General features: G+C 37.2%; 2 protein-coding genes across 4 annotated transcripts in view; one reads left to right on the forward strand and one right to left on the reverse strand.

Moving 5' to 3' along the window:
- Positions 1-9,037, forward strand: part of LOC123870193 (5'-3' exonuclease PLD3-like) — a 71,383-nt gene extending 62,346 nt beyond the window's left edge. For all 3 annotated transcript variants that reach the window (XM_045913392.1, XM_045913395.1, XM_045913394.1), the window contains exons 8-11: positions 17-133; positions 6,705-6,844; positions 7,468-7,633; positions 7,925-9,037. In XM_045913392.1, coding sequence (XP_045769348.1) covers positions 17-133; positions 6,705-6,844; positions 7,468-7,633; positions 7,925-8,188 — 687 coding nt within the window. In that variant the 3' untranslated portion in view covers positions 8,189-9,037. The remainder of the gene's footprint in view (positions 1-16; positions 134-6,704; positions 6,845-7,467; positions 7,634-7,924) is intronic.
- Positions 9,038-15,414: 6,377 nt separating this feature from the next.
- The window catches only part of LOC123870191 (structural maintenance of chromosomes protein 3), a 34,822-nt gene continuing 23,408 nt past the window's right edge, over positions 15,415-26,828 (reverse strand). Inside the window, exons 21-24 of the mRNA XM_045913390.1 lie at positions 18,714-18,891; positions 17,763-17,945; positions 17,175-17,388; positions 15,415-16,609 (exon numbers count right to left, since the gene is read on the reverse strand). Of these exons, the coding sequence (XP_045769346.1) occupies positions 17,176-17,388; positions 17,763-17,945; positions 18,714-18,891 (574 nt within the window). The 3' untranslated portion in view covers positions 15,415-16,609; position 17,175. The remainder of the gene's footprint in view (positions 16,610-17,174; positions 17,389-17,762; positions 17,946-18,713; positions 18,892-26,828) is intronic.

Genomic DNA, 26,828 nt, shown 5'->3' on the forward strand with positions numbered 1-26,828 from the left:
ATGTTTTCCTGCGCAGGTGTACTGGAGCCTAGGCGCGGCGGATGCGGTTCCAGCGTCGTGGCCCGCTGAACTCGGCACAGACATCGACATGGAACACCCGCTCAACCTCTCCAGCTACGGCGCCTACATCACCGTGAGTTACACTGTGTACTGGACCTAGACGTCACTTTCTTAGCTTATTTATAGTTTTGTGGAAGATAGCTTCAGTAAAATTGAAATGCTCAAATACATCCGTTCGGACATCTGACCTGGCGCCTCATTGGAAATTGTTAAGAGTCAGGTGCTTAGAATGTAGACAATTAGCAATCGCCTAGACCCTATGGTCTGGCTACTATTAGCCAATGGGCGTGCCTTTCATGGATCGTCATCCAAACACGTGGAGTGTGGAAAAAGAAGGAAGTGGAGTGGCCTTAAAAAAACAATTTTACTTAATAAATGAATATTTGAAAAGTATTTTATTCAATAAATGAATAGCAGAAATGTGTTACAGCTAAAGTTAGGCAGAACGCAAACCTGCAGATAAGACTGAGATTCAGTTGTTCACAAAGGGCCTTCGGTTTAAAAGATCTTCTACTCGACAAGTCTGCGTTCCCGCTTACATACAGAAAATTTCACGCCTATCCAAAAGTCAAATAACGTTATTCGGTACACGCCGAGCTCTACGTTTCTTCCAATAGTTCTTCGAGGCTCTGTTAAAGAGCACAACAGTTGTATGTGGTATTAATCTGAAATCACAAATACACTGCAACCATCGCAGATCCATGGCTGTTGACCAAGTCAAAAGTTTTATCATCATGAGTTGTACCATTATAGACATAATAATGTCAGATAGTATCGCAACGCCAATCAGTGCGATTACACATTTCACTCTTCGGTGACGGAACCTCTGCTTGCCGCATGGCATTACGGCTCTGATCACTTGCACAAATAGTGATAGAATAGTCGAAGACACTATGAATGTACACATCACTTCCGCTGCAAACCATGCTTCGGCGCTGTCAAATAGAAATGTAACGATTTCAATAATTACCTCAAGAATGACTAGTGTGCCGTACGTAAAGGCGCTCGCTTTCAACTTTTCATGCGAGATGTCGCCGTAAAAAACTAACACAAGTCTTAAGTACGCAAGCAAAGACGCACAAAGTGACCAACATAAAGACAGTTGAAACAAGTAGCTAGTTAATGTCGTTAAAACATCGTTTAGATTGTCCTGCGTCGTAGATAAACATAAGTGCAAAGTGCCAATTACGATTTGATTGATGCTGATGTAGTTGTGAAGGGAGTGCCATTTTCGATGTAAGCACCACACGGCGATTAGAACTATAGAACATATCAATGATAAAACACCTCCTATTGCTGAAGAGAATGATAATAAATCTATTGCTGAAGACGAGAATTCCATTTTTTCGAGATTATAGGAGTGTAACTTTGCCACCGTGCTGGTGGCTTGAATTTAATTATAAAATAGAATGACCGCCTAGTAAAAATACCTACATATCCTTAGCTCGAATCGATACCATAGGCCCTAATGAGGATATTAATTAATGACTAACCTACTCATTTTTATTTTAGAGTTCAATACTCGTAAAAGGAAAACGAAAGCGATCGTAATTAACACCAGAGACTTTGTTTTGACGCGCCGATACACAAAATATCCTGAATTCTTGATTTCCTGAACGAAACCAAAGCTAGCAAACATATACTTACCTAAAGCGACGTAGTGCGGAGAAGCAGCGTGGCCGCAAAAGATGTACAGAAATCGATGAACGTGGTTTAACCCACTATATGCGATGGCAAGATGTTTCTTAGACACTTGCCCCACCAACGATAAGAAAGCGACTAGTTATCCACTATCACTATCAAGAAATGTACATACTTAATCGAAGTGTGATTCCGTGTCATTAAAAGAGATAAATATTAATAGGTAGTTGAACGCTGACTGTGCACACTGTCGCCAAGAACGCTCCTTACGAAAGCTATGAAATTCTCCAAATTCCTGAGCTGACCCCGACGCTACGAGCGCCTCGATGGAAGCCTTTTTTTACGAGGGGGAAATCCTACCCACTAAAACCCCCTCGGTGGCCCTCCACAGCACATATTGAGAACCTCCGGGACCTCTGACGAACGTGCGTCGGTGTCTCTCTCGTGCGACGCCCATTGGGCTCCTGCTGAGGGATGTACTTCCCTGCCCTCATGCCCCTGCATGCAGGCACGGCAGCTTGTGCCACAGCAAGCTGCCGACTTCTCAGGGTCGCCGGCTAGGGCCATACTCTAGCCACTCGCGACCTCGAAGTCCTAGCGCCAGGGACTATTGGACTATTAGATACACGGGTCAGGGCGTTGATAGACGGATCAGAACGTTGGCCTCGATGGAAGCCTAGCTGCTTAGAATGCTAACAAGAAGCAACCGCAAAGGCAATAGTAGCCAATAAGCGTAATCCAAACACTGAACAGCTAAGGAAGTGGAGAGGCATTAAAAAAAACAACAGTATAGCTACTCCTAAGTAGATATTTTAATAAATGGATGGTAAAAATATGTTACAGTATTACACAGTCAGACCCATTACGTCTTTGGGAGAACGCAAACTTGCCAAGAGTTAAAGGGTATAAAGCTGAGTTGAGTCCACCGATCTTCCACTCTGCAAGTCGGCGTTCCCCCTTACACACAGAAAATTATACACCTTTCCAAGAAGTCAAAAAGTTTAGTCCCTGGGAACGGGGACGGGCGCTAATGTGGGACGCAACGTGCGTTGACACATTGGCCCCGTGTCATATCAGGGAGACAGTATCAAGACCGGGAGCCGCAGCAGAAATGGCTGAAAACGGCAAGCGGCGTAAGTATGCCTCTCTTATTGAGAGTTACATTTTTGTTCCGTTTGCCGTTGAGACCCTGGGGCCATGGAGTCTTAGTGCAAAGAAATTTTTACGAGACATTTCACCGCGTTTAATAGCCTCATCGGGTGACAGAAGGGCTGGCTCATTTTTTGCGCAACGGATCAGCCTGGCTGTCCAACGCGGAAATGCAGCCAGTATTCTTGGCACCATTCCACGCGGGCATGATTTGTATAGTAATTAGATAAGGCTAGCTTTAAGTTTTATTGTAATATTTTCATTTAAATTTTGTAATAGTTACCTAACGTTTAAAAAAAGAAGTCAAATAACGTTATTCGGTACTCGTCGAGCTCTACGTTTCTTCCAATAATCCTGCGAGGCTCTGTTAAAGAGCACAACAATTGTATGCGGTATTAATCTGAGACCACAAATACACTCGAACCATCGCAGATCCATATCCAGTGACAAAATTAAAAGTTGTATCAAAATGAATTGTATTATTATAGACATAATAGGTAATATCAGACAGTATCGCAACACCGATAAGTGCGATTACACGTTTCACTCTTCCGTGACGGAACCTCTCCTTGCCGCATGGCAATACGGCTCTGAGCACTTGCACAAATAGTAATAGAATAGCCGTAGACACTATGAATATACTCATCGCATCCACTCCGAACCATGCATCGGGGCTATCAAATATACCTAGATGTAACGATTTTCATATTTGCCTCAAGAACAAGCATTATACCACACGTTAAGGCAGTCGCCTTCAACTTTTCATGCGAGATGTCGCCGTAAAAAACTAACACAAGTCTTATGTACGCAAGCAAAGACGCACAAAGCGACCAACAAAAAGACAGTTCAAATAAGGAGTCAGTTAGTTTTATTAAAACATTATTTGGACTGTCCAGCGCAGGAGTAAATAAATATAGGTACAAAGTGCCAATTACGATTTGATTGATGCTGATGTAGTTGTGAAGGGACCGCCATTTCGGATGTAAGCACCACACTGCGATTAGAACTATAGAACATATCAATGATAAAACACCTCCTATTATGGTAGACAGTGATAATAAATCTATTGCTGAAGACGAGAATTCCATTTTTTGCGCGATTATAGGAGTGTAACTTTGCCACCGTGCTGGTGGCTTGAATTTAATTATGTAATGTCCAACCCAGTAAGTACCTACATACTTATCATGACCTCCAATTGATACCGTAAGTCCTAATTAGTATATTAATTAATAACTAACCTACTGATTAGTATTTTTATTTTTCAGTTCATTAGTCGTAAAAGGAAAACGCAATCGTTCGTTAAATTAACACCAGGGACTAACTGGATCTTGTTTTGACCCATACACAAAATGCCCTGAATTCTTGATGTCCAAAAAAAACACAAACTTGAAAACATACAAAGCGACGTAGTGTGAACGCAGCGTGGCCACAATGGTAGTTTATGAAACGGTTGCAAAATTGGGGTTATTGAATCACGTGTGAGTTTAAAAACTCAGTCGCAGGCGAGGTTTTTAATAGTATCACGTGTGTTTGTGATACGCACAACAGACGGAAAGGTTTAAGTGCGGAAACCAACCCAGAGAGAAGACGAGTGTTTTACGGTGCGCGGTGACGTCTTTTGTTTTCTTTTTACCGAGTCAGTGTCTGCCGATATTTGACACCATACACTTCTGGCACAGTGTATGGTGAAACCATAAATTTAGTATGTACTAGATCAACAATGACAGATTACCGGTGTTACAAAAAATGAAACGTAAATGTGTGCGTGAAATAGAGTTGTCTTGACTGTAGCATTGTATTATCGATAGTCTTACTGGCGAAATCATAGGACACTAATGAGTTAGTTTAACGACGTGAAGTAAACAGTATCTTATAATCTTAAAAAATCAAATACATTTCAAATACACAAATAGCAACAAAGCTAAAGCTGGGTAACAAATTATTATTTATTAATGAAATGACTTGGTGCAGCTACTACAAATAAGCAATTTATAATAATCTATATGTATATCACGTTGTCAAGAATAAAAATGCGTAAGTATGGATGTTTCTGCGTGTTTTGGGATTTTCATAAAAATTACCAGAATTTGTTAGTTTTCCACCTCTATTTTTTTAAAGGGTGCAAGTCAATATAATTTGATTAAATACAATAACACTGGTATAATGTCTAAGTGACAAGTCAATAAAAATAAATAATATACATATATGGCGCTCAATTCATAGCTAATGACCTCCCCGATAAGCACTTAAATACAGTAATGTACGGATTACCCTTACCCCTGTATATGAAATCTAAGTCACACCAAATAAAAAGGAAAACCGGCCAAGTGCGAGTCAGACTCGCGCACTGAGGGTTCCGTACTCGGGTATTTTTTTAAACATTTTGCACGATGATAAATCAAAAACTATTATGCATAAAAATAAATAAAAATCTGTTTTAGAATATACAGGTAAAGCCCTTTCATAATATGATACCCCACTCGGTATAGTTATCTTACTTTGAAAATTGAAACATATTTTAATTTTTTTTTAAATGGTGTAAACACAAATTCACAGTTTTCAGATTTATTCCAGTATTTGTGCTATAAGATCTACCTGCCTGCCTTTCATGATTATAAGTCAACGGGAAGTACCCTATAGGTTTCTTGACAGACAGACAGACAGACAGCTTAAGCCTATCACATCAAACCTACCGGCAGACACGATTATCGACTATCGATACTTGTGACGTCATCACTTTGTCAATCCCTATCCTAACCAAACGTTTTTAAATTTTACACAAAATATCCAAAAATTCTTCATTTAGCAATGTAATTTGATGATAAGTCTTAAGGGAAACCTATCATCTAAGCTTCCAATAGTTATTTTGCCTAATTTTCAAACAACAAATGACGAAATAATGATTATAAACAATTAGTATAAATAATCAGTAATTACCTGTGAAACGTGTATTTACGCGCATTATAACGTCTTGTAACGTCACATTCGCTCACTGAACAAGACACCATGGTGGCAGGACATAGATTTTACGTTTTAATCGTAAAATTATTTAGTAAATGCAAAAAATCACCTCGACTTGGAACAGGCCGAACTCATAAGGACCGATACTCACGTAAACAATGACTTATCGGCATCTTGTTTCGCTATCTCGCTTTCGCTCGCGGCAGTGTGTCTTATCTAACTACTCTCGCTCCCTCACTTTGTCAGTCTTTGAGCGAAGCGAAAAATCATAGGTCTATGGGTGAAACAGTGTGTATCGATGTCTGCCGTAATAATTTGATATCTGCGAATACTAATTAACCACACAAATACTTAAATTTATTTATTTTTCATTTAGTTTTTATTTTATTATCCTTGTAGTTACTCTTATTGAATAAGCTTTTAACTAGATAATAATAATTGGTGATTGCAAAGTTAGAACAAATGTAACAGGGAAGGCACTAACTCCCATGACACAGTTCTTAATTTTTTGGGAATGAGCGGTCAAAAATTTATGTCAGCATTACTTTTTTTTACAAATAAATATCATTTTTTATTTACTAGAGGATGCCCGCGGCTTCGCTCGCGTGGGTTTCGATTTTTAAAATCCTGTAGGAACTCTTTGATTTTCCGGGATAAAAAGTAGGCTATGTTCTTTCCCGGGATGTATCCCATGTCTATACCAAATTTCATTTAAATTGGTTCAGCGGTTGGGCCGTGAAAACGTAGCAGACAGACAGACACACTTTCGCATTTATAATATTAGTATGGATCATAATATTAGTATGGTTCTTATCTTGCCACGGCATGTGTCTGATACGCTCATTATTATCTCAATTCTCAATGGACCTTAAAGGTTATTGTGTTTGGTTCAGAGCTCGCCGCCGCCACTGAGCCCGGCGGGGCGTACGGCCGACGACGACGCCATCGTGGGCGTCATCGCCGCGGCCGACGAGTTCGTACACATCGCCGTCATGGACTACGGGCCCACGCTCGAGTACACGCCCAAGCTCAAGTACGTGCCTTTACAGGGTGTAACCAGAACGCTACCAAAAACTTAGCGTTATTATTATGCTACCCCCAATAACCATTTGCCTTATCTTGTACTTTTAGTGATTTAGTATTTTTCAAACCTGCATTGTATAGCGTGCAAAACACGGGTCAATGCCCCACCTACGATGCGGCATTGACTTCGAGTGACTTATTTACGGAACGTTCTTGACCTCTAACGTCAGTCAGATGTTTTATTTGCAATATATTGTGAACTTTTTAAAAAGACAAGGTTTTAAAAAAAATCGTAGTTTTTTGTATGGTATACAGTAATCATCAGTGCTATCACCTATGTTCGTTTTTACTAGCGTTCTAGTCAGATAGTCAGCCTTTCCTTTTATACATTTTGTGACCCGGAGTATCATCTAAAATTGTACCAAATTTCATTTAAATCCGTTCAGTAGTTTTCTCGTAATGCACATACAGACAGACAGACAAAAATTAAAAAAAAATTGTTTTGGGGTCTATATCGATTAATATTTCCTCCGATTAAAATTTAAAAAAATATATTTAATGTACAGAAATCGTCCAGTTACAGTTTTATTATAAGTATAAGTATAGATATCTGAAGGTTTTCTCGTTGCCTAGATTCTGGCCGAAGATCGACGACGCGATCCGACGCGCGGCGATCGAGTCGCGCGTGCGAGTGCGGCTGCTGGTGAGCTGGTGGAAGCACTCGCAGCCTGCGGAGGAACACTTCCTCGCGTCGCTGGCCGCGCTCGCGGACTCCTACCCGCGCCTCGACATACAAGTGGTGCGTACTAGGAGATTTGAAGGTTTACCGAAGTAACGCGAACGTTACTTGTTACACCGCCAAACAGAGTTTTACCACCGCCAACTTTTGTCAAGGCGTTTTTTAGTATAGCTTGTCTAATCTGAAAACAAAATATATTAAAATTCAAAATATTTTTATTCAATTAGAATTTTACAAGTTCTTTTGAATCGTCAAAAGCATCTACCACTGGTTCGGAATGCCTTTCCTACCGAGAATTGACGCGCCCCACTACCACATTTACACACGATTAAACGATCCATTTCATTCCAGAGACGTTTCATCGTGCCATCGACTCCCGAGCAGGACAAGATCCCGTTCGCTCGCGTAAACCACAACAAGTACATGGTGACGGACCGCGCCGCCTACATCGGCACCTCCAACTGGTACGGCGACTACTTCGTGAACACCGCGGGCGTCGCCTTCGTTTACGAGCCCTACTGCCTCAACAACACGCGCGATATACGGAAGGAGCTGCAAGAAGTGTTCGAAAGAGATTGGACTTCCCCTTACGCTGTGCCCTTGAGAAGGTTATAGCGTACGCCACAGATTATGTAACACTTCATGAGTTCTAAGTTTGAGTTTTCATTTTATAGGACTAACTATATTTGCAAATGATGTTTGTAAGAAGTTTTATCATCATCCACTTCCACTGCTAGGTCTCTTGTAGGGACTTCTAAATATAACTTGAGTCCAACGTTCGTGATCACTGAATACAATACTAAAGGTCATTTCTGAACAAAGTCACAAAGTTGCAAAGTTTCGACAGCTTTCATTCAGTTTTTGCTCCTGTAAAATTTAACTTTTATGTAATTACACCTTTTTCTTGATTGTTGTGGTGTGTGTGTCATTTATAAGTGATTTTTGTAAAAAGTATTATCGTGTTATCATTATTAGTTAACTTGAAAAGTTGACTCTTTTGTGTGTGACCTGTCGAACAGGTTCTGACGTGTGTAATTTTTTATACTTATCGAATAAAAACCAATATTTTATTAAACGTATCCTGTTAATAAATAACAGTGTCTTTGTAAATAGGCCTTTTTTCCCTGCAACAATTTACTTACCCACATCAAATGTTAAATTTAATAAGATAAAAGTCTAACTCATGATATAGCTGAGCCTAATTGTCTTCATATTTTCATGTTAAGACACTATGGGAGAGCCAAAAATTGTACAGACAAAAGTTTTTCGTATTCTACAAAAATTGGGGTATTCACTTTGGTAGTTAATCTTTAGATTTCTCAAGGCCGGACTGTATTACAGCTTCATTGCGCTAAGCGTATCGTACGTAGTTCATTTAAAGTGTATATGCACTATACGAAATTATTGAAGTAATATTTTGACGCGTGGTGCAGCGCTGCGCAGTGCGGCTGTATTGCAGTCCGCCTTTAAGCCCTAATTCGCACGAGCGTTAAAAAAGCGTTGCGTTAAAACCCGGTGTTGCGCTGACAATACAAAGAGCGATAAAAAAGCGTTGACGTGTGAACAGATGCTCGTGAATGCATTTATTCTATTTGAACGCTTTTTTAACGGACGTTAAATCGTGTGAATTAACCCTAAAGGCATTTAATTGATGCTTATGATTTGAGGAATCGTAATATATAAAAGAAACTGCGTGATTTTTTTATTTTCCTCTCACTTTTATGAGAATTAAAATATCTGGATAGTCTGAAGTCTAATTTATGATATTTGCGATTTATTATTGTTTTAGTAATGTTCGCTCTGATTTCGATAAACTACTAACTGGCCTGATTTTCAAGTATTTGACCTATTTACTTCTTTAAGTGTCGTTTAGTTTTGCTACTGCCACCTAATGAACATAACTGTGTAAATACTTTTGTACAAAATAATATTATATAGGTACCAAATAAGTCATAAGCGATTTAGAGCTCTGATAATAATTCACTGAATATACCTACATAATATGATTTAAAATTTATCATTCGTATGAAAAGCTTTTATTTTTGCATTTAATCATAGTTTAAAGTTGAAAGAATATACAAGACTTGTATATTATTACATTTTGATTTTTACACACTCGGTTCTTATTAATATTTTTTATTTATTAAACTTATAAACTTTTAGAATTCATGATTAATTCTATGATAATTATACCTACTTCTCACTATAAATTTTTTCTAAAAATTCAATACGAAAGCAGTTTATTTGCATTGTAAGTATACAGAGTATTATAATTATTTTGATTTCGTTAAGGCATTAAGTGAAATCTGTGCACGAAGTTAACATGTCCCTGTACCTATTGTTAACAAAGTTGCAAGGGAAACTGTATTGTATTATAAATCTTAATAATATGTACTTCGATATTATTTTGAAATTATTAGCATAAGAAGGTCTAAAAGCAATAGCGTACTATACTGTAAGACAATACGCGTGATATTCGATCTTAAAACTGTAAATAAAGACTACTTCTATCCATAACATCTTTATTTTTATTTTTATGCCCAGTTAATTATGGTAAAGGCCATACCGCATACACCGGTGCTGCGCTGCACAAAGCGTCATGATATTATTTCGAAATTCTTTATTTGCAGAAACATTTTTTATAATAACATTATACGGGAGCTGAGGCTGTGTGTTCGACCGTAGCAATAGGAAATTTTCCCACCGCACCGAGCGGTGTTGTACACGTTAGCGCCAGCTGGGCCAAGGGTTGTATGTTGAAACTTCTATATATAGTGCAATTTAATAAATGCTCTGTCAATGCGATTGAAAGTTGCGTGTTTCTCCTTGAGTTTCCAATTAAGTTACCCATGCTGCCATCTAGGCCGTGGGTCGTGAGTTATCAGGCTGTGGTTTGTGTATCGAGCGTTGTTGATTTATTGAGTTTATAAGCGACATCTGCTTGTGAATGTGGCAACCGCTACAACATATTATTAGGTACCTACTTATTACATATTGTTCTGTAAAAATGTTTCACCTTAGGGCCTTTGCACAACACGTTTTTTAAACGTGCCATTGACGCGCGTTTCAGAAACGTGCGTCGACGGCGCGCTTTTATCCTACAGAACAGTTGTCGTTTGTATCGATACACACGCGCCATCTTAAGAGCAAGCGTGAGTGGCTTTTCTCCATACAAACGTATTCTCCTGTTTCCTTCGTGGATAATGTCTCTAGAGCAATGATTTTTTTCACAAAAATCTAGGTCTAATTAATGCGTGCCTGTATGTTTTCCTTTTTTCCAAAACATAATCACGAAAATAAATATGACAATCCGAAAACCCGAAAAAATCGCCAGTTTCAACCGTCAGGTTCAGACGACTGTTATACAAATTTGATAAGTTTTTAACAAAAAAGCAAAACATAGGAGCAAAGATATACTTTTCCTCTAAATTTTGGTATAAGAACCATCGAGATCTGTCCAGTTTTGAAGAAGGAAACAGCAAAATACGAAACGTCTTTTGGTCGAGGTTTTTGGTAGGTAAAATCAGCCTGAGCTGCAGTTGTCCCTTTCGCAGTTTACGGGGGCAGGTTGGAGGTGAGGGAGGGTAAAGCTTACACGTACACTAATAGGGAAGTGGCACTTGATCATATTTTTATCGATACTCTAGTGATGTACACCGATGTCGATACTTACACGATACAATGATTATTTTATTTATTATCGTGTGATTGTAAGTATTATTTTTTATTGTTGAAGCAGGGTTGAGATACTTTATATCGCGATTGCAATCATTTATTTTTAACCGACTTCCAAAAAAGGAGGAGGTTCTCAATTCGTCGGAATCTTGTTTTTTAATGTATGTTCCCCGATTACTCAAAGACCCTTAGACCGATTGGGAAATTTTTCTTTGTTTGAAAGGGTATACTGTGCAGGTGGTCCCATATGAATTTGGTGAAGATCTGATGAATTTCTTCGGAGATGGAGAACAGAACTCCTCAATGGATAAGAGCAAATTGCTCGCGATCACTGTAATAGCTTAGTAAACAGTAGGCTTTAACTGGGCATAGCATATTATAGTACAGTGGGGCCACTAAAAGTTGTGAAATAAAAAAAAATCAAAAGAAAAATAAAACCGACTTCAAAAATCACACACACTAAAAAGTTAAAATAATTTTTGTTTAGCTACACGTGTAATGTACCTACTACCTAGGTATGAAGGAGGGCGAGCTTCACTCTTGGATTTCTAATTTTGTTATGCTCGCTCGACTTCATACCTAGGTACATTACACGTGTAGCTAAACATAAATTATTTTTTACTTTTTAGTGTTTGTGGTTTTTGAAGTCGGTTTTATTTTTCTTTTGAATTTTTTTTAAGTCGTTGATTTAAATGAATACTTTTTAATGCAACAAACTGAAGGAGAAGTGTTTTGACCTTGTTCAAAAAAGGAGGAGCTTCTCAATGTGTGTTCCCCGATTAATCAAAAATGCTTGGACCGATTTGAAAAAATCTTTTTTTGTTTAAAGTAGACTTCCCAAGTGATTTCATGATCATCAAGTCATGATCTGATGATGGCAGTCTGGAGAAATCGAAGGAACTCTTCATTTTATACAAAACTTAAAGCGATTTTGGTAGTGCTTGGGCTTCTTGAAATTGTAATAAAAAGTACTTTTTAGGTAGGTATACAACTATTAAAATCCGATAATACTGTTGATGTGGTCCCGTGGGCATCATGTCAGGATCTGATGACAGGATCCTAGAGAAATCGCGGGAACTCTTCAAAATAGGAAAACATAACATACAATTAGCTATTTTCATCAACAAGTGCAGCATTTGCACTAAGAAAGAACCATTTAGTAACGTAGATCTGATGATGAAACCGAAAGACAGGCACCGGAACTTCGTAATAAGACAATGTATCCTAGCCGTGTTTGGACTTGACTTGAAACTTGGACTACTTGAAATTGTAATGAGATTAACTTTTTAGTTTTACAATTACTATAAAGTTAGAAATAAAAACTTTTTACAAAAAAAAACTGGCCCAGTTTTCAGATTTTTCCCGTTACTTGCCTTTCTACCTGCCTGATTCTAGGTCAACGGGAAGTTTTATATAGACAGACGGACAGACACACAACGAAGTGAATCTATCAGAGTTTCTTTTTTTTTACAATTCGCTCCAGCAATGCGCGGGACTTCAATTGCTTTTATACATGGCATAATATTGTATATCAAATCTTTGAAAAGAGCAACCACCGAGTTTCTTGCTGGTTCTTATTGGTAGGAAAAGCATTCCGAACCAGTCAGTGGTAGATGCTTTTGACGATTCAAAAGAACTTGTAAAAGTCTAATTGAATAAAAATATTTTGAATTTGAAATTTAATTTTGAGGTACGGAACCCTAAAAATTTAACCGACTTTCAAAAAACACACTGAAAAGAGTAAAATAATTTCGGAAGTCAGTGTTACAGAAAAGTCAGAGAAAGATAGTAAAGTCAAGAAACTTCTTGAAACTTCTTCCGAAATTTAAGTTTTTTACTCTTTTCAGTGTATTTTTTGGAAGCCAGTTATATTTTTTTGTAAAAGGTTTTTTAAAGAAGTGGGGGTTGTAGGTATTTAAATTATAACATAATTTCTAACTAAAAAAATATTTATTCAGTCATAATTTCTTTCTCTTACAGGCAATTTTCTTGGTACTCGGCTTGAATATCGGATTTTGTGTAATTGTTTCATCGACTGAAGAAAAATCGTAGGCAAGTATAATTTTGTTACCTACTTATATTTTATAAGTAACTATTTCATTTATTTTATGATATTATCTATACTTTTACTACTAATACTATAATACTATATACTATACAGTGTGTTTTTTTTAACTTGGACAGTATGGGGAAATCTGAAACCATAGAAGATACAAAGAAAGCGTCTTAGAAACCATTTGCTCTTTTTTTATGAAAACAATTTTGGTGGAGTAAATTTTTGGTCAAGCGTGAGTTGTCCATAAAAATCAATGAAATTGACAATTATTTTAATACCGATCGACTCAGTTTCATGTAAGGATCATTTCATTGTTTGGAAAGAAAAAAATCGGGACAGCAGAAGTTGGTCAAATTTTAGTAAATGATTTTTCATACAATTTCTAAGTACTGTTAGGTAGGTAGGTAAGGTAACCTAATAATACTAGTGGTTCAATAAATGTTCAACTCTCAATGGACAACTCACGCTTGACCAAAAAATTGATTCCACCAAAATTGTTTTCATAAAAAGAGAGCAAATGGTTTCTAAGACGATTTCTTTGTATCTTCTATGGTTTCAGATTTCCCCATACTGTCCAAGTTAAAAAAAACACACTGTATAGTATATAGTATTATAGTATTAGTAGTAAAAGTATAGATAATATCATAAAATAAATGAAATAGTTACTCATAAAATATAAGTAGGTAACAAAATTATACTTGCCTACGATTTTTCTTCAGTCGATGAAACAATTACACAAAATCCGATATTCAAGCCGAGTCAAAACAGTGAAGCAAAGATTCGAGTCCGTTAACAATAGCCAAATCAATAATAAGAGCGGGTAGGTAAGTTTAGGTACTAGAGTAACGCAAGCTGCAGTCGTCGACATCCACATCCGACTAAAAGCAAAGCAAGCGATCGGCGGAGGCGCGGGTTGGGAGGGGCGAGGGTGAGCGTGGGAAGCGGGCGGCCGGCACACAAATACACTACTCGTTCACACATTGATAACTCGTTTGGTACTCATGCGATCGGGCGCAGCGCGACGGCAACAGTTTCTTCCAATACCTACTCGATAAATTTCTTTCGTCTCAGGTATGGTCTTAAATTGTACCACCAGCGCGCGCCTTCCCTACGGGCGGGATTTCCCCGTAACTAAGGAGGTGTGAATTTACGCTAGTTGCAATCGAGCAATTTGGTGCACCGCACGTCTTTGAAACAAAAAAAAAATGGAGCCTTTCGACACAGAGAACTTCATAAAATTCAAAACCGACCAATATTGTGGAATTGCGCAAAACAAAGCGCTTGCAATCAATGCTTTCTCGACTGACGCTATCTTGCTATCATACGCGCGTTTGCATCGCGTCTGTATCGCTACACACACGCATCTATATCGATTCAAACGCGTGTTAGAATTTATACAGGTGTGCAAAGGTCTACAGGCTGCGTCTGACTTGCGTGCGTATCAACGGTGCGTTTAAAAAACGTGGTGTGACAAAGGCCCTTTACATAAATAAGACTAGTGGTAGATAGCCCAAATTTGCAATAACTTGATTGATTGATTGCAAATCGTCCGTTTACGCAGCTCAGTAGGAACAATTGCATGGCAAATAAATCAATGTTGCTTGCGTCTTCGACTGACGATTTTTAGTATCCAATTACAGACACCGGACCCTGATCGAAAACGATTTGTGTCAAGTAGAAGCAACTGGACAACAAGTGTAAATTAAAAATTTATAACACCCCCGACAATTGAAGGTTACAGTAACTAGACAAGAGCTGATAACTTTCAAACGGCTGAACCGATTTTCTTGGATTATAGCTAAGAAAATTTATTTCATAATTTTACACTTATTTTACAACTAGGCTCTAGAGTCTAGTGGATAAGACGTCGGCCTCCTAGTCAGAGGCACACACTTATCATTTGCGAGGAAACCATAAAAAAATACCAAGCTTACCAGAAGATAGGCGTTTTGACAATTTTTGTCTAGAGAAATGTCTTTGCTTCTCAATCAGCTAACTATAAATAAAACGAAATTCGTACATATTAAATTTTTTATTAATAAAATTTTTTTTTTTGATACAAAAGGTCATAAATATTTTAAGAAAATAGAAACAAACTTATAAAATGATGCTAATACAGGTTGTAACCAGAACGAGATGCAAAAACAGCAGTTTTCAAAACTCGAGTCAATGTCCCACCCACGATGTGGCATTGACTCCGAATGGCCTACTTACGCAACGTTGACCTCTAGCGTAAGTCAGATGTTTTATTTGCAATATATTGTGAACTTTAAAAAAAAAGAATTTTTTCGCGTTTTTTTTGTGGTATGTTATCAGTAATCATCAGTTCTATCATTTGTCTTCGTTTTTGCTGCTAGCGTTCTGGTTACACTCTGTAGTCTGTATAATATGAAAAATGTAATTAGACAAAATAAATCAATATTTAGACAAAATCACAATATGCGTACTTCGTAAATGAATAGAAAAAATTAAATAACATTTTGATATCGATAAGAAAAAAAAAAAGTTTGTAGGTAAATTAAATATTTTGGCGTTCGAACTATCGTGAGTGGTATTCATTATAAAGAAATAAATTGGTATGACTGCTTAACTAACATGTTTGCCGGAGTATGCCCGATTAGTTAGTTACTTCTTTTTTTTTGTTTTCTAAATGGATTAGTTTGATGGAGTTTTTGTGAGTTTTATTGAGAAGTGTAATGTAAAATAGTGTCACATGTGAGTGAACAGTGAACTAGTAAACTTATAAGCCGCAAACCGCATCGGGAATTGGAAATGACATCCTAGATACAGGTAAATCTAGTTAGGAGTCAGATCCACCACCCACGCAAATGGCCAAGTTGTAACTTTAACAGTTTCTAGTCTAGTTAAATAAATATTTGTGTGGTTTTAAAAAAATATGTGGAAATAAAGTTATTATTATAGTTTCGAAACAGACCGGGGTCCTTATTTAATGCATCTTGGCTAGCGATGCGCGCCAAGGAGACTGCGAGAACTCCCAACGGTTTTTGCAGAATCTTCATTGTCACTGTAGTTCTGGCATGCTCAACTAATCATGTCCTGTCCCAAGGTTGATGCCGTTTTCTTAGCGCTAAAAACGGTTTCCACGCTGAACCATCCATTGCTACGATTGAAACATTCCGACAAAAAAGTTTAGTTAAGCCGTCATACATAATATATTCAAAATAAATTATTTTCCGTCACACATATATATTATATTTAAAATTAAGTATTTTAACTAGGAAAACATTATAATAATAATTATTATGAAAATGTTGAATCGCGAATAAGCTTCCCCTTTCCATAATCTGAAACAAAACAAATTTTATACTACACCTGTGCGGAAAGTGCCTTACATTTTCTTAAAACAAGTCTGAATAAATTATGTCATTATTGTGACACTAACATGCGGGCGAAAAAGATGTATGAAAAACTTGCTAAGTGCGAGTCAGACTCGCGCGCCGAGGGTTCCGTACTCGGGTATTTTTTCCGACATTTTGCACGATAAACCACAAACTATTGTGCATAAAAATAAATAAAAATCTGTTTTAGAATGCGCAGGTAAAGCCTTTTTAAATGATACCCCACTTGGTAAATCTTACATTGAAAATACTGATTATTTGTTGATGAACACATTTAAGTTTTTTTTTGGCGATGTAACCACAAATTCACGGTTCAAGGATTTTGTCCTTTACTTGTGCTATAATCCCAACTACCTGCCAAATTTCATGATTCTGGGTCAACGGGAAGTACCCCTAAGGTTTTATTGACAGACGGAAGCGATCTTACAAGGGTTCCGTTTTTCCTTTTGAGGTATGGAACCCTAAAAACAGAAACAGACAGACGGACCCAAGGAACCCTAAAAGGACCCACCTTATGCGTGAGTGACGCTATCCTCTACGAAGTCGCGCGCCTCGTCCTGCGTGACGCAGTCGACGTGCGACACCTTGTTGCGGAACTTGACGCCGTAGAACTTGTGCGCGTGCTCCAGCAGCTCCGGCCGGAACGTGGTGGTGATGAACTGCGCGGACGACGACAGCTCGTGGATCATGTTCGCGATCGCCTTGCGGTGCTGCGCGTCCAGCGCCTGTTAACATACGTTACAACGTTGAGAGACCAGAAACTAATGACAAAATGAATAATTTAATTAGGGCGCGATTGCTATCACAATTAATTATCCAGTTCCACAACATTACACCAAAAATATGCAATAATCGTTCCGAAATCCGTATCTCAGGGGGAGACTAAACTAAAAACCTCCAAAACGCCCGTATTTATGTAATTCACTCTTGTTAGCCTCCTAGCAACAGATCGTATGACATCGGACGAGCCAAATATCGATTTTTTAACGACCTCATTAGATAAATTATTCGTTTTATATTATTTTTCATAAAAGTCTAATTTTAAAAATAAAAAGAGATGGAAATAAAACAAGTGGTTCAGTGTAATGTGCGCAGTGACCTGGTCAATCTCGTCGAACAGGTAGAAGGGCGCGGGGTCGCACTTCTGTATGGCGAAGATGAGCGCCAGCGCCACCAGCGACTTCTGTCCGCCGGACAGTTGGTTCATCTCGCGCATGTCGCCGTCGCCGCCCGTGAACGACACCTTGATGCCCACGCCCGTGAACGGGTCCGCGTTCACGCGCTGGAATACATTACGTCACTATTATTAAAGTAATTACAGAAATTGTCAGAAATGGGATAAGTATGATAATATGTGGCCGGGTGTTAATCCACGAGGAATTGGCTAAGTTATCGATTGCGATAAATTTGCGATTGAAAATTGCGATCTAGATCGTCCAAACCACGAGGAAGTGGCGAACTAGATCGTCACATCCACAGGGCGAAGTCGCAAGGGCGTTAAATCTACGAAGACGAAGTCGCGAACTATGTTGTAAAATCCACGAGGAACTAGTTGCGAGCTAGGTCGTCAAATCCACGAGGATGAAGTTACAAACTAGACCGTCAAATCCACGACAAAATCGCGAGCTAGGTCATCAAATCCACAAGGAATTCTCAACTAGGTCGTCAATTTCACATGACAAAGTCGCGAGCTAGAGCGTTAAATTTACGAAGTCGCAAACTATGTTGTCAAATCCACGAGAACGATGTCGCAAGCTAGATCGTCAAATCCTCGAGGACAAAGTTGCGAGATAAGTCGTCAAATCCACGAGGACGAAATCGCACGCTAGATCGTCAAATCTACGAGGTTAAAAATACGAGCTAGATCGTTAAATCAACGAGGATGAATTCGCGAACTAAGTCGTCAAATCCACGAGGGCGATATCGTGCGCTAGATCGTCAAATCTACGAGGTCAAAATTGCGAGCTAGATCGTTAAATCCACGATTACGAAATCGCGAGTCATGTCGTCAAATCAACAGTGTAAAATTAGAGGGTAGTTTAGTTCTCACATCAGGGTTGGGATCCTGCTCATCGGGAGCGACCTTCATGATGAGGCTGCCGCGGCCCTGCGGCACCAGCTTCTTGAACACCTCCGTGAAGTTCTTGCTGACCTGCTTGAACGTGAACTGGATGGCTTCCAGCTTCCTGTGTTCCAGTGTCTCGATCAGCTCCCGAATCTTCTCACCGCTGTCGAATGAGACACAGTTCGCTTAGTTATTAGATAAAGCTATTTTAAGTACCTATACAATGTACGTGAGTAAAGCTGGTACATTATATACTTAAAATGTATAAAGCTACTTTCAAATTCATCAAAGTCAATTTAGAGACACTTTTTAGTGTTCCTGACTCAAAAGTCAAAAATTTTCAAGTGCATAACGCAGTGTTTCGTATCCCTGATAGGTAGTTGCTAAAAATTTGACATTATTTCTTACACGGTCTTTTTACCCTATAATTATTTCGTGATAATTATTGATATAATCAAATTAATTTTATCATAGCGAAAGATTTACTTATGATGAGAAATATTGGATGGTAAATTTGATGTCCGGCAAAAAGAGCTCTGGAAGATAGTGGAGAAAGATAGAAAACATTTATTGGTGTACTCCGAATCCTCTAGCACTTGGCCAAAATACCAGAAGCGTCACGATAACATAGGCTTCTTTTCGTCCCAGAAAATAAAGAGTTCCTACTGAATTTTTAACCAAACTTAGTCCACGCCAATGAAATCGTTTTATGATAATGTTAGCTAAACTGCTTTTTAAGAAAATAGTGAAATACTTCTTGATGTATGATTGTTACCATCCACACTGTTATTTAGTTGTTTACATTTCTTGAAAGGGTCCAATGCAGATGCGGCCTTAAGGTTTGAAACCCGCGACATGTTGACATCTACACCCCAACAAATGTGGTACAAATACTAGACAATTACTAGAGTAGGTTAATATGCCAAGTTCACGAAACACAGGTGATAATCCCGTACGAAGTCACTCGCAATATGTGCTACTTTGATATCTTAACGACTTTAGCGATATACGAAGTATAAAAACCTGAACAAACTTCAAACACACCTATTTGGACAAAAGTAACAAGAAATGTATATGATTCAATCATTTTTCATCGTAATTATATATTTAGTTGCTAAATCAATAATATGTAATGGATTAATTGATACGAAAAACTCACTCAACGATAATCTAAAAGATGCAGTGAATTTAAATCAGAAAAATGATATGGATTTTAATCTTGATGATGCATTATTAAATATAACTCAACTAACGAAGAAATATGGATATGATATAGAAGAGCATACAGTTACATCTGACGACGGTTACATATTGTGCCTACATAGAATACCAAGCAAAAAATCAACTAGAAATAACACTGCTATATTCCTAATGCATGGAATTTTAGATTCCTCAGACAGTTGGTTATTACAAGGACCAAACAATGCTTTGGCATACATCCTTGCTGACAAAGGATTCGACGTTTGGATGGGTAACGCAAGGGGCAATAAATATTCATTTTCACATTCAACTTTGGACAACAAAAGTTCAGAATTCTGGAAGTTTTCTTGGGAAGAAATTGGTCTTTACGACTTACCAGCGATGATTGACTATGTATTAAGCGCAACGGACAACGAAAAATTATATTACATCGGACATTCCCAAGGCACGACAGCTTTCTTTGCGATGCTGGCTCTCAAAGCTGAATATAACTTTAAAGTGAATATGATGTTCGCTTTAGCACCCGTTGCTTGGATAAGTAACGCGAAGAGCCCTATTTTTAAGCTTTTCACGCCAGCGTACGAAATATTTGGATACTTGACAGCAAATACCAACAATTATTCGTCAAACGTAGATATTTTTCAGAGCATTCCGAAATTATTTTGCAAATTTCTACCGATTGGTTGCGACAATATATTACAATGGATTATCGGGAATGACTACAAGTTTATTGATGCGAAATTATTGCCTGTTATTTATGCGCATATACCAAGCGGTTCGTCTATACTACAATTTATACATTACGGGCAGATGTTCAAATCTGGAAGATTCTGTCGTTTTGATTATGGTCCAAGTGAAAATTTGATTAGATATGGAGTCAGTACACCATCTGATTATGACCTCACCAAAGTCACTGTTCCAGTGATATTGTTTTATAGCACCAATGATTGGTTGTCGGATTTGAACGACGTTAAACGGTTGTTTGCTAAGTTGCCGAATGTTTACGACTCCTATAACATGGAAAGGTTCAACCACTTTGATTATATGTACGCTAATGTTGCTAAGGAACTAGTTTACACGACTATTGTGAAGAATATAGAAGAATTCGAGCTAATCAAAGACGAATTATAAAAAGGAGTGTAGAAATTTGCAGTTAATGGGAACCGCCGGCGCCGATGCCGATAGAAGTGCAATCTTAAAACTATAAAATAAGTGTTTTTTTTTTTTGGATTTTCATATGAACTGTAAAGTCGCATACTAAAGTTCTTCGGACATGTCTCCCGGCGTGAGAGTGACTTCATTGAGCGTCTTATAGTGTAGGGCAAGGTGGAAGGTACCAGAGGGCGTGGAAGATCGCGTACGCGATGGACCGACCGAATTAAGTACCCAGACTATCGGCCAGCCGGGAGAAGTGCCTACCCCCAAACGTCACTTCATGATGACCACGACCGCGCTGCGAAGTGTTACGACGAAGAAGAAGTAGAGTCATTAATGAAAATTTCATCACACTAATATCATAAAGGCGAAAGTTTGTGTGTATGTGTGTTACTCCTTCACGCAAAAACTACTGGACGGATTTGGCTGTTTGGAATGGAGATAGATAATATCCTGGATAAGCACATAGGCTACTTTTTATCCTGGAAAATCAAAGAGTTCCCACGGGATTTCGAAAAAGCTAAATCCACGCGGGCGAAGTCGCGGGTGATAGATTATTATTTTAAAATAAGAAATTTATTCTGTGATTTATGAGGAATAGTTAATTATTGAAGTATGTAAACACTGTTTACTATTAAATTAGGTAGCAATAATTGTAAAAAGGGGTGGCAACACTTGTTTATCTTGTATTCGTACTTATTATGATGGTAATAGGCTGATTATCAAGATTAGCTATACTCTTTTATTTTTGTTACTAAAATATGTATAATTGAAAAACAGAGAAAAGTGTAGACATTATTAGAATAAATAATTATTAATTTTGTGATGTAATGTGTAGTTAATTTATGTTTCAAGAAAATAATGTGATTCAAGAATAGAACAGTTGACTATTATAGAGTTCCGACAGAAACTTTCAAGTTACACGTCATTGCTACTTAATTAAATTATAATAATGTTTTAAATAGAGAAAACTATTTGTTAATTATTAGAATAATATCTTATGATCTTTAAGAATAATTTTGTGTAATGCTGTACTATAATTGTGAATTAAAATACCTCAATTGACTTATGACTTGTGTGTACTTTTGATAAATAACTTTAAACTAAATATTGTATTAACTTGATAATGGTTTCAATTATTAATATTAATGTTAACTAGTGCCTGGAAACATATAATTGTTAGTAATTCAGCCTAATTGTTTACTATGAACAGAATATTGTGTTATGTTGTCAGCTTGGTATAAGGAAAATGTAGAGGGAACAAAGAAAGATAGTAACCTATATAAACCACTGTTGGGGTGAGAGTAGTTAGTTTTTGTGCAACGAGCCTCCTCGAATAAAGATAAGTATTCTTACTGTATCTCTCTGTATTTGATTGTTATAAATTGTGTTATGTATACCTAATAATGTACCTAATAATTTCCGTGGAAACTCATCTTAACTGTGTAATTGTTGTGTACCCATTTTAACTCGTTGATAAACCAATCCAATGAATCATTGAAAAATATAAAGAGTGTTAATTTTGTACATCGTTTCATTCCTTCTCTTTGCTAGTTTTGCCTAAAATAATTAAATTGTTTACTCTCAAATAGCATCTAATTAAAGTTAGTACACTAGGGTTTTATTTCTTTGCTTTAATACTTGTGATTTCTAAATATAGAAATGTAGTTCTTTATCTGCCTAAGTAAATAAAAGTTCGTAGCTTATTCATCGTCATGATCAACCATTTGTCGGCTCACTACTGAGCACGGGTCACTTCTCAGAGTGAGAAGGTTTAGGCCCTAGTCTGCCACGCTGGCCCAATGTGGATTGGTAGACTAAAATAAATTACATAATAACTATTAAAGTACCTTATAAATTGTAGCTCTACCTGAAATTTTTTAATATCAGAAGTGGGATACGAATTATTTATGGCAATGGAAACCTAATAGCATTTTTGTTACACAGGTCTTGAAAAAAACGAGGGACAATGAATCTCAACCACGAGCAGCTGCAAGAAATCTTGAAGAGTATACGTGACTCGTTAACATCCAATCAACGCAGCGATGACATCGCGCTGCCTATTTTTGATCCTGAGAAAAGCGACAACGGGGCTGAGACCTGGTGCAAAAGCATCGAGTTACTCGGCACCGAGCTTGGATGGAGCAGTATTCAAAAAGCAGCTAAAGCAGGTAAGGCCCTCCGAGGGTCTGCTTTATCTTGGTTTGAGTCATGGGAGCCCGAACAAGGTAGAAATTGGGAGAATTTTAGCAAAGATATTATTGCATTATATCCTGAAAAGAAAAATCTTTCGGAAAAATTATCAAAGGCTGTATTGTATTCGTCGGATTCAAGTGATTCGTATTGTGATTATGCAAGAGAAAAGTTAAGACTTTTACAGAGTTGTAAGATTAATTTTTCTGAAAATCAATTAATTGAGCTTGTGTGTGGGGGAATTCGGGAACCAAATATTAAAATAACTTGCCATAATACTTCCGTTACTAACACGTCGGAATTAATAACTTTGTTTTCTACATTTTCGAAACAAACAAGAAAACGCCCATTAGAAAATAATGCCGATAATAGTGCCGGGCCTAGTATTCCAAAGCGAGTTAAAACTGATAAGGACCGTACTTGTTTTTCTTGTGGAAAATTAGGCCATATTTCCTCTCAATGTTTACAAGGAAATAAAAATCTTTCTTCTTCTTCAGACGGTAAAGAAGTTGTAAAAAAGACTAAAAATCTTTACTGTGTATTTTGTAGCAAGGAGGGTCATTCCATTGATTTTTGCTTTCACAAAAAACGGATCGATAAGGAAACTGCTGCTAAACAACTATGACAATTAACTGAGATTACGATCAATAACTACACGATTAACTGTTTACTTGACACGGGGGCTAGTTGTAGTATCATTAAATATTCAATTGCCAAGTGCCTTGATTGTAATATATCGCCTTGTTTTTTTACTATTGATGGTATAGGTAACGGAAAAATAAACGTAGAGGGGAAAATAACAGTTCCTGTTAAATTTGAGGAAATTTGTCTCGAGTTAGATATTTACGTCGTAAAAAATAATGATTTCAAATATGATTGTATAATAGGGCGCAATGCGGTGTTACATCCGGACGTAGCCATTGTTACAGATTCAAATGGAAGTAGATTAATTCGAAATACAGAGATTCGTGTAATTCAACAAGAAGTTAATTTACTAGAATATCAATGCGGTAATAACAGTTTATCCCAATTATCTGATAGGATCCAACATCTTGATTCTAATCTAAGGGAAAGTATTTTAAAAAATTTTACGAAATATCCGTCCATTATACCGTCTAACGGTAATTTGAGTACCGTCAGAACGGGAGAATTAAAAATTAGATAAAAAAAAGATGAAGTAATCAATTACCGCCCGTATCGGTTAGCTGCAGTGGAACGAGAAAAGGTTAAAGAAATAATAAAGGATTTGTTAAATAACAATATAATTCAGGAGAGTACATCGGACTATGCGAGTCCCATATTATTAGTGAAAAAAAAAGGACGGAAATGATAGAATGTGCGTAGATTATAGAGCCCTAAATAAAATAATTTCCTTTGCCCCTTATCGAGGATCAGATAGATAAGCTAGGTAAATCAAAATATTTTATTTCAATCGATATGAAAAACGGGTTCTACCAAATACCTATTGCACCAGACTCTGTTAAGTATACTGGATTTGTCACGCCAGATGGGCATTTCGAATTTGTGAAAATGCCTTTTGGAATTTGCAATGGCCCATCTGTCTTTCAAAGAGCCATAACTAAAGCTGTACGACATCTTAAATTTTTACTTGTTTATGTAGATAATTTAGGTTCTTTTTTCGTAGTAATTGGTACGATAGGATCAGATAAGGTTACGGGGTTCCGACCTAAATTATCTACATCAACAACTGAGATTTTCAATCCAGAATCTAAGGAGATCATTGATGTATTAATACCAACTAACTCATGGTTAGAAATCGCACAACAAAAGGATGATGAAACTCAGTCATTGATTGAAAAAGTACAGGCGGGCGAATTGGATACTAACCAATACTTAGTTAAAAATAATTTATTATACTACAAAACTAACTCCGATGGTAGGGCAAGGTTGTATGTTCCCAAAGGCAGCAGATTAAGCATTTTACGTTTATTTCACGATGAAAATTGTCATGTAGGTTATGATAAAACCTTTCAAAAACTTTCTGAGTCTTTTTGGTTTCCAGGACTAACAAGTTTTATTAAAAAGTATCTTTCTCATTGTTTAGTTTGCACAGAGCGTAAATCACATACAGGGCCCAAACAAGGCATGTTATACCCAATAGAAAAAACTCCTATACCTTTCCATACGGTACATTTAGATTGTACGGGTCCTTTTCAACAATCTAGTGCCGGCTATAAATACATTCTTATGATTATAGATGGTTTCACAAAGTATTGTATTTTAAAACCATTGAAGTCAATGGGTGGTGATGAAATGGTCAATAATGTGCGAGAATCGTTAACTCTATTTAGCACCCCTTCACTAGTCATTACAGATCGCGGTACAAACTTTTCATGTAAACTATTACAAACATTGTTTAGAAGTTGGCAAGTTGAACATCATATGATAACTACTGGCACTCCACGTGCTAACGGTCAAATAGAGAGGTATGTCAAAACTATAATAGATATGTTAACTACGTCATGTAATACGTCAGATTGGCCAAACGGTTTATGGAAAGTTCAATTATCACTCAATTCAACTATACAAAAATCTACTGGTTTTGCTCCTATTCGTTTATTGGTTGGGCTTAATGGTAATATACCTTGCATACAGGCTCGATTGAATGATGTGACTGATAATGGTAATGATGTACAAAAAGAATTAGTAGATGTTCGTGCTGAGCGTTTACTAGCTCACCAACGACTAGTCAATGTAGCTAGTGATTTTAAAAAGCGTTTTGATTTATCCAGGCGAGATAATATAGTATATAACATTGGGGACGTAGTCTATGTAAATCAGGATCACAGACGGCATGATAAATTAAGAGCCAAATTCAAAGGTCCATATGAAATTATCAATATTTTGGAAAATGATCGATTTTCTTTAAAAGGGAAAGGAAGTTTAAAGGATATTATAATTGCCAAGGAAAAGTTAAGACGTTGGCCTGGTGAATGGATAGATCAAAATGTCTTGGTTGAAGATTATATTGAAAGCAGTGAATAAAAAAGTATGTCGATGACCAGTGATAGATTGTAATTTTTAGTAAAAAAATAAATGCTATGGCTTTAAAACCACTCGTGTTAAAAGGATATTATAAAATGTTGCTATAAAACGAATGGTGTTAAAGGATATTTTATTATTTAGTGGTGCTTCAAAAACCAATGGTATTCATGGCTATTTTCTGGTGCTGCTTGAAAACCAATGGTGTTTAAGGCCATGGAGTATCACATATGTACTGTGGTAAGAAATAAAAACTTGTCAATTTTTTTTTATTGGAATTAATGGTGGAGTGATTTTGGATTTCACACACATTGAAAGTAAGGAGTAAATGGTAGCCACAGACATGTTGATTTTTCACTGTGTCATGAGTTATTATTGTCCTTATGTGAAAAGTTGTTTTTTTTTTGTCGTTATGCTTCGAGAGCGAAGCACGGTCAGTTTGGCCGTGATAGATTATTATTTTAAAATAAGAAATTTATTCTGTGATTTATGAGGAATAGTTAATTATTGAAGTATGTAAACACTGTTTACTATTAAATTAGGTAGCAA

Source organism: Maniola jurtina, chromosome 12 (assembly GCF_905333055.1).
Source record: "Maniola jurtina chromosome 12, ilManJurt1.1, whole genome shotgun sequence".
NCBI lineage: Eukaryota > Metazoa > Arthropoda > Insecta > Lepidoptera > Nymphalidae > Maniola > Maniola jurtina.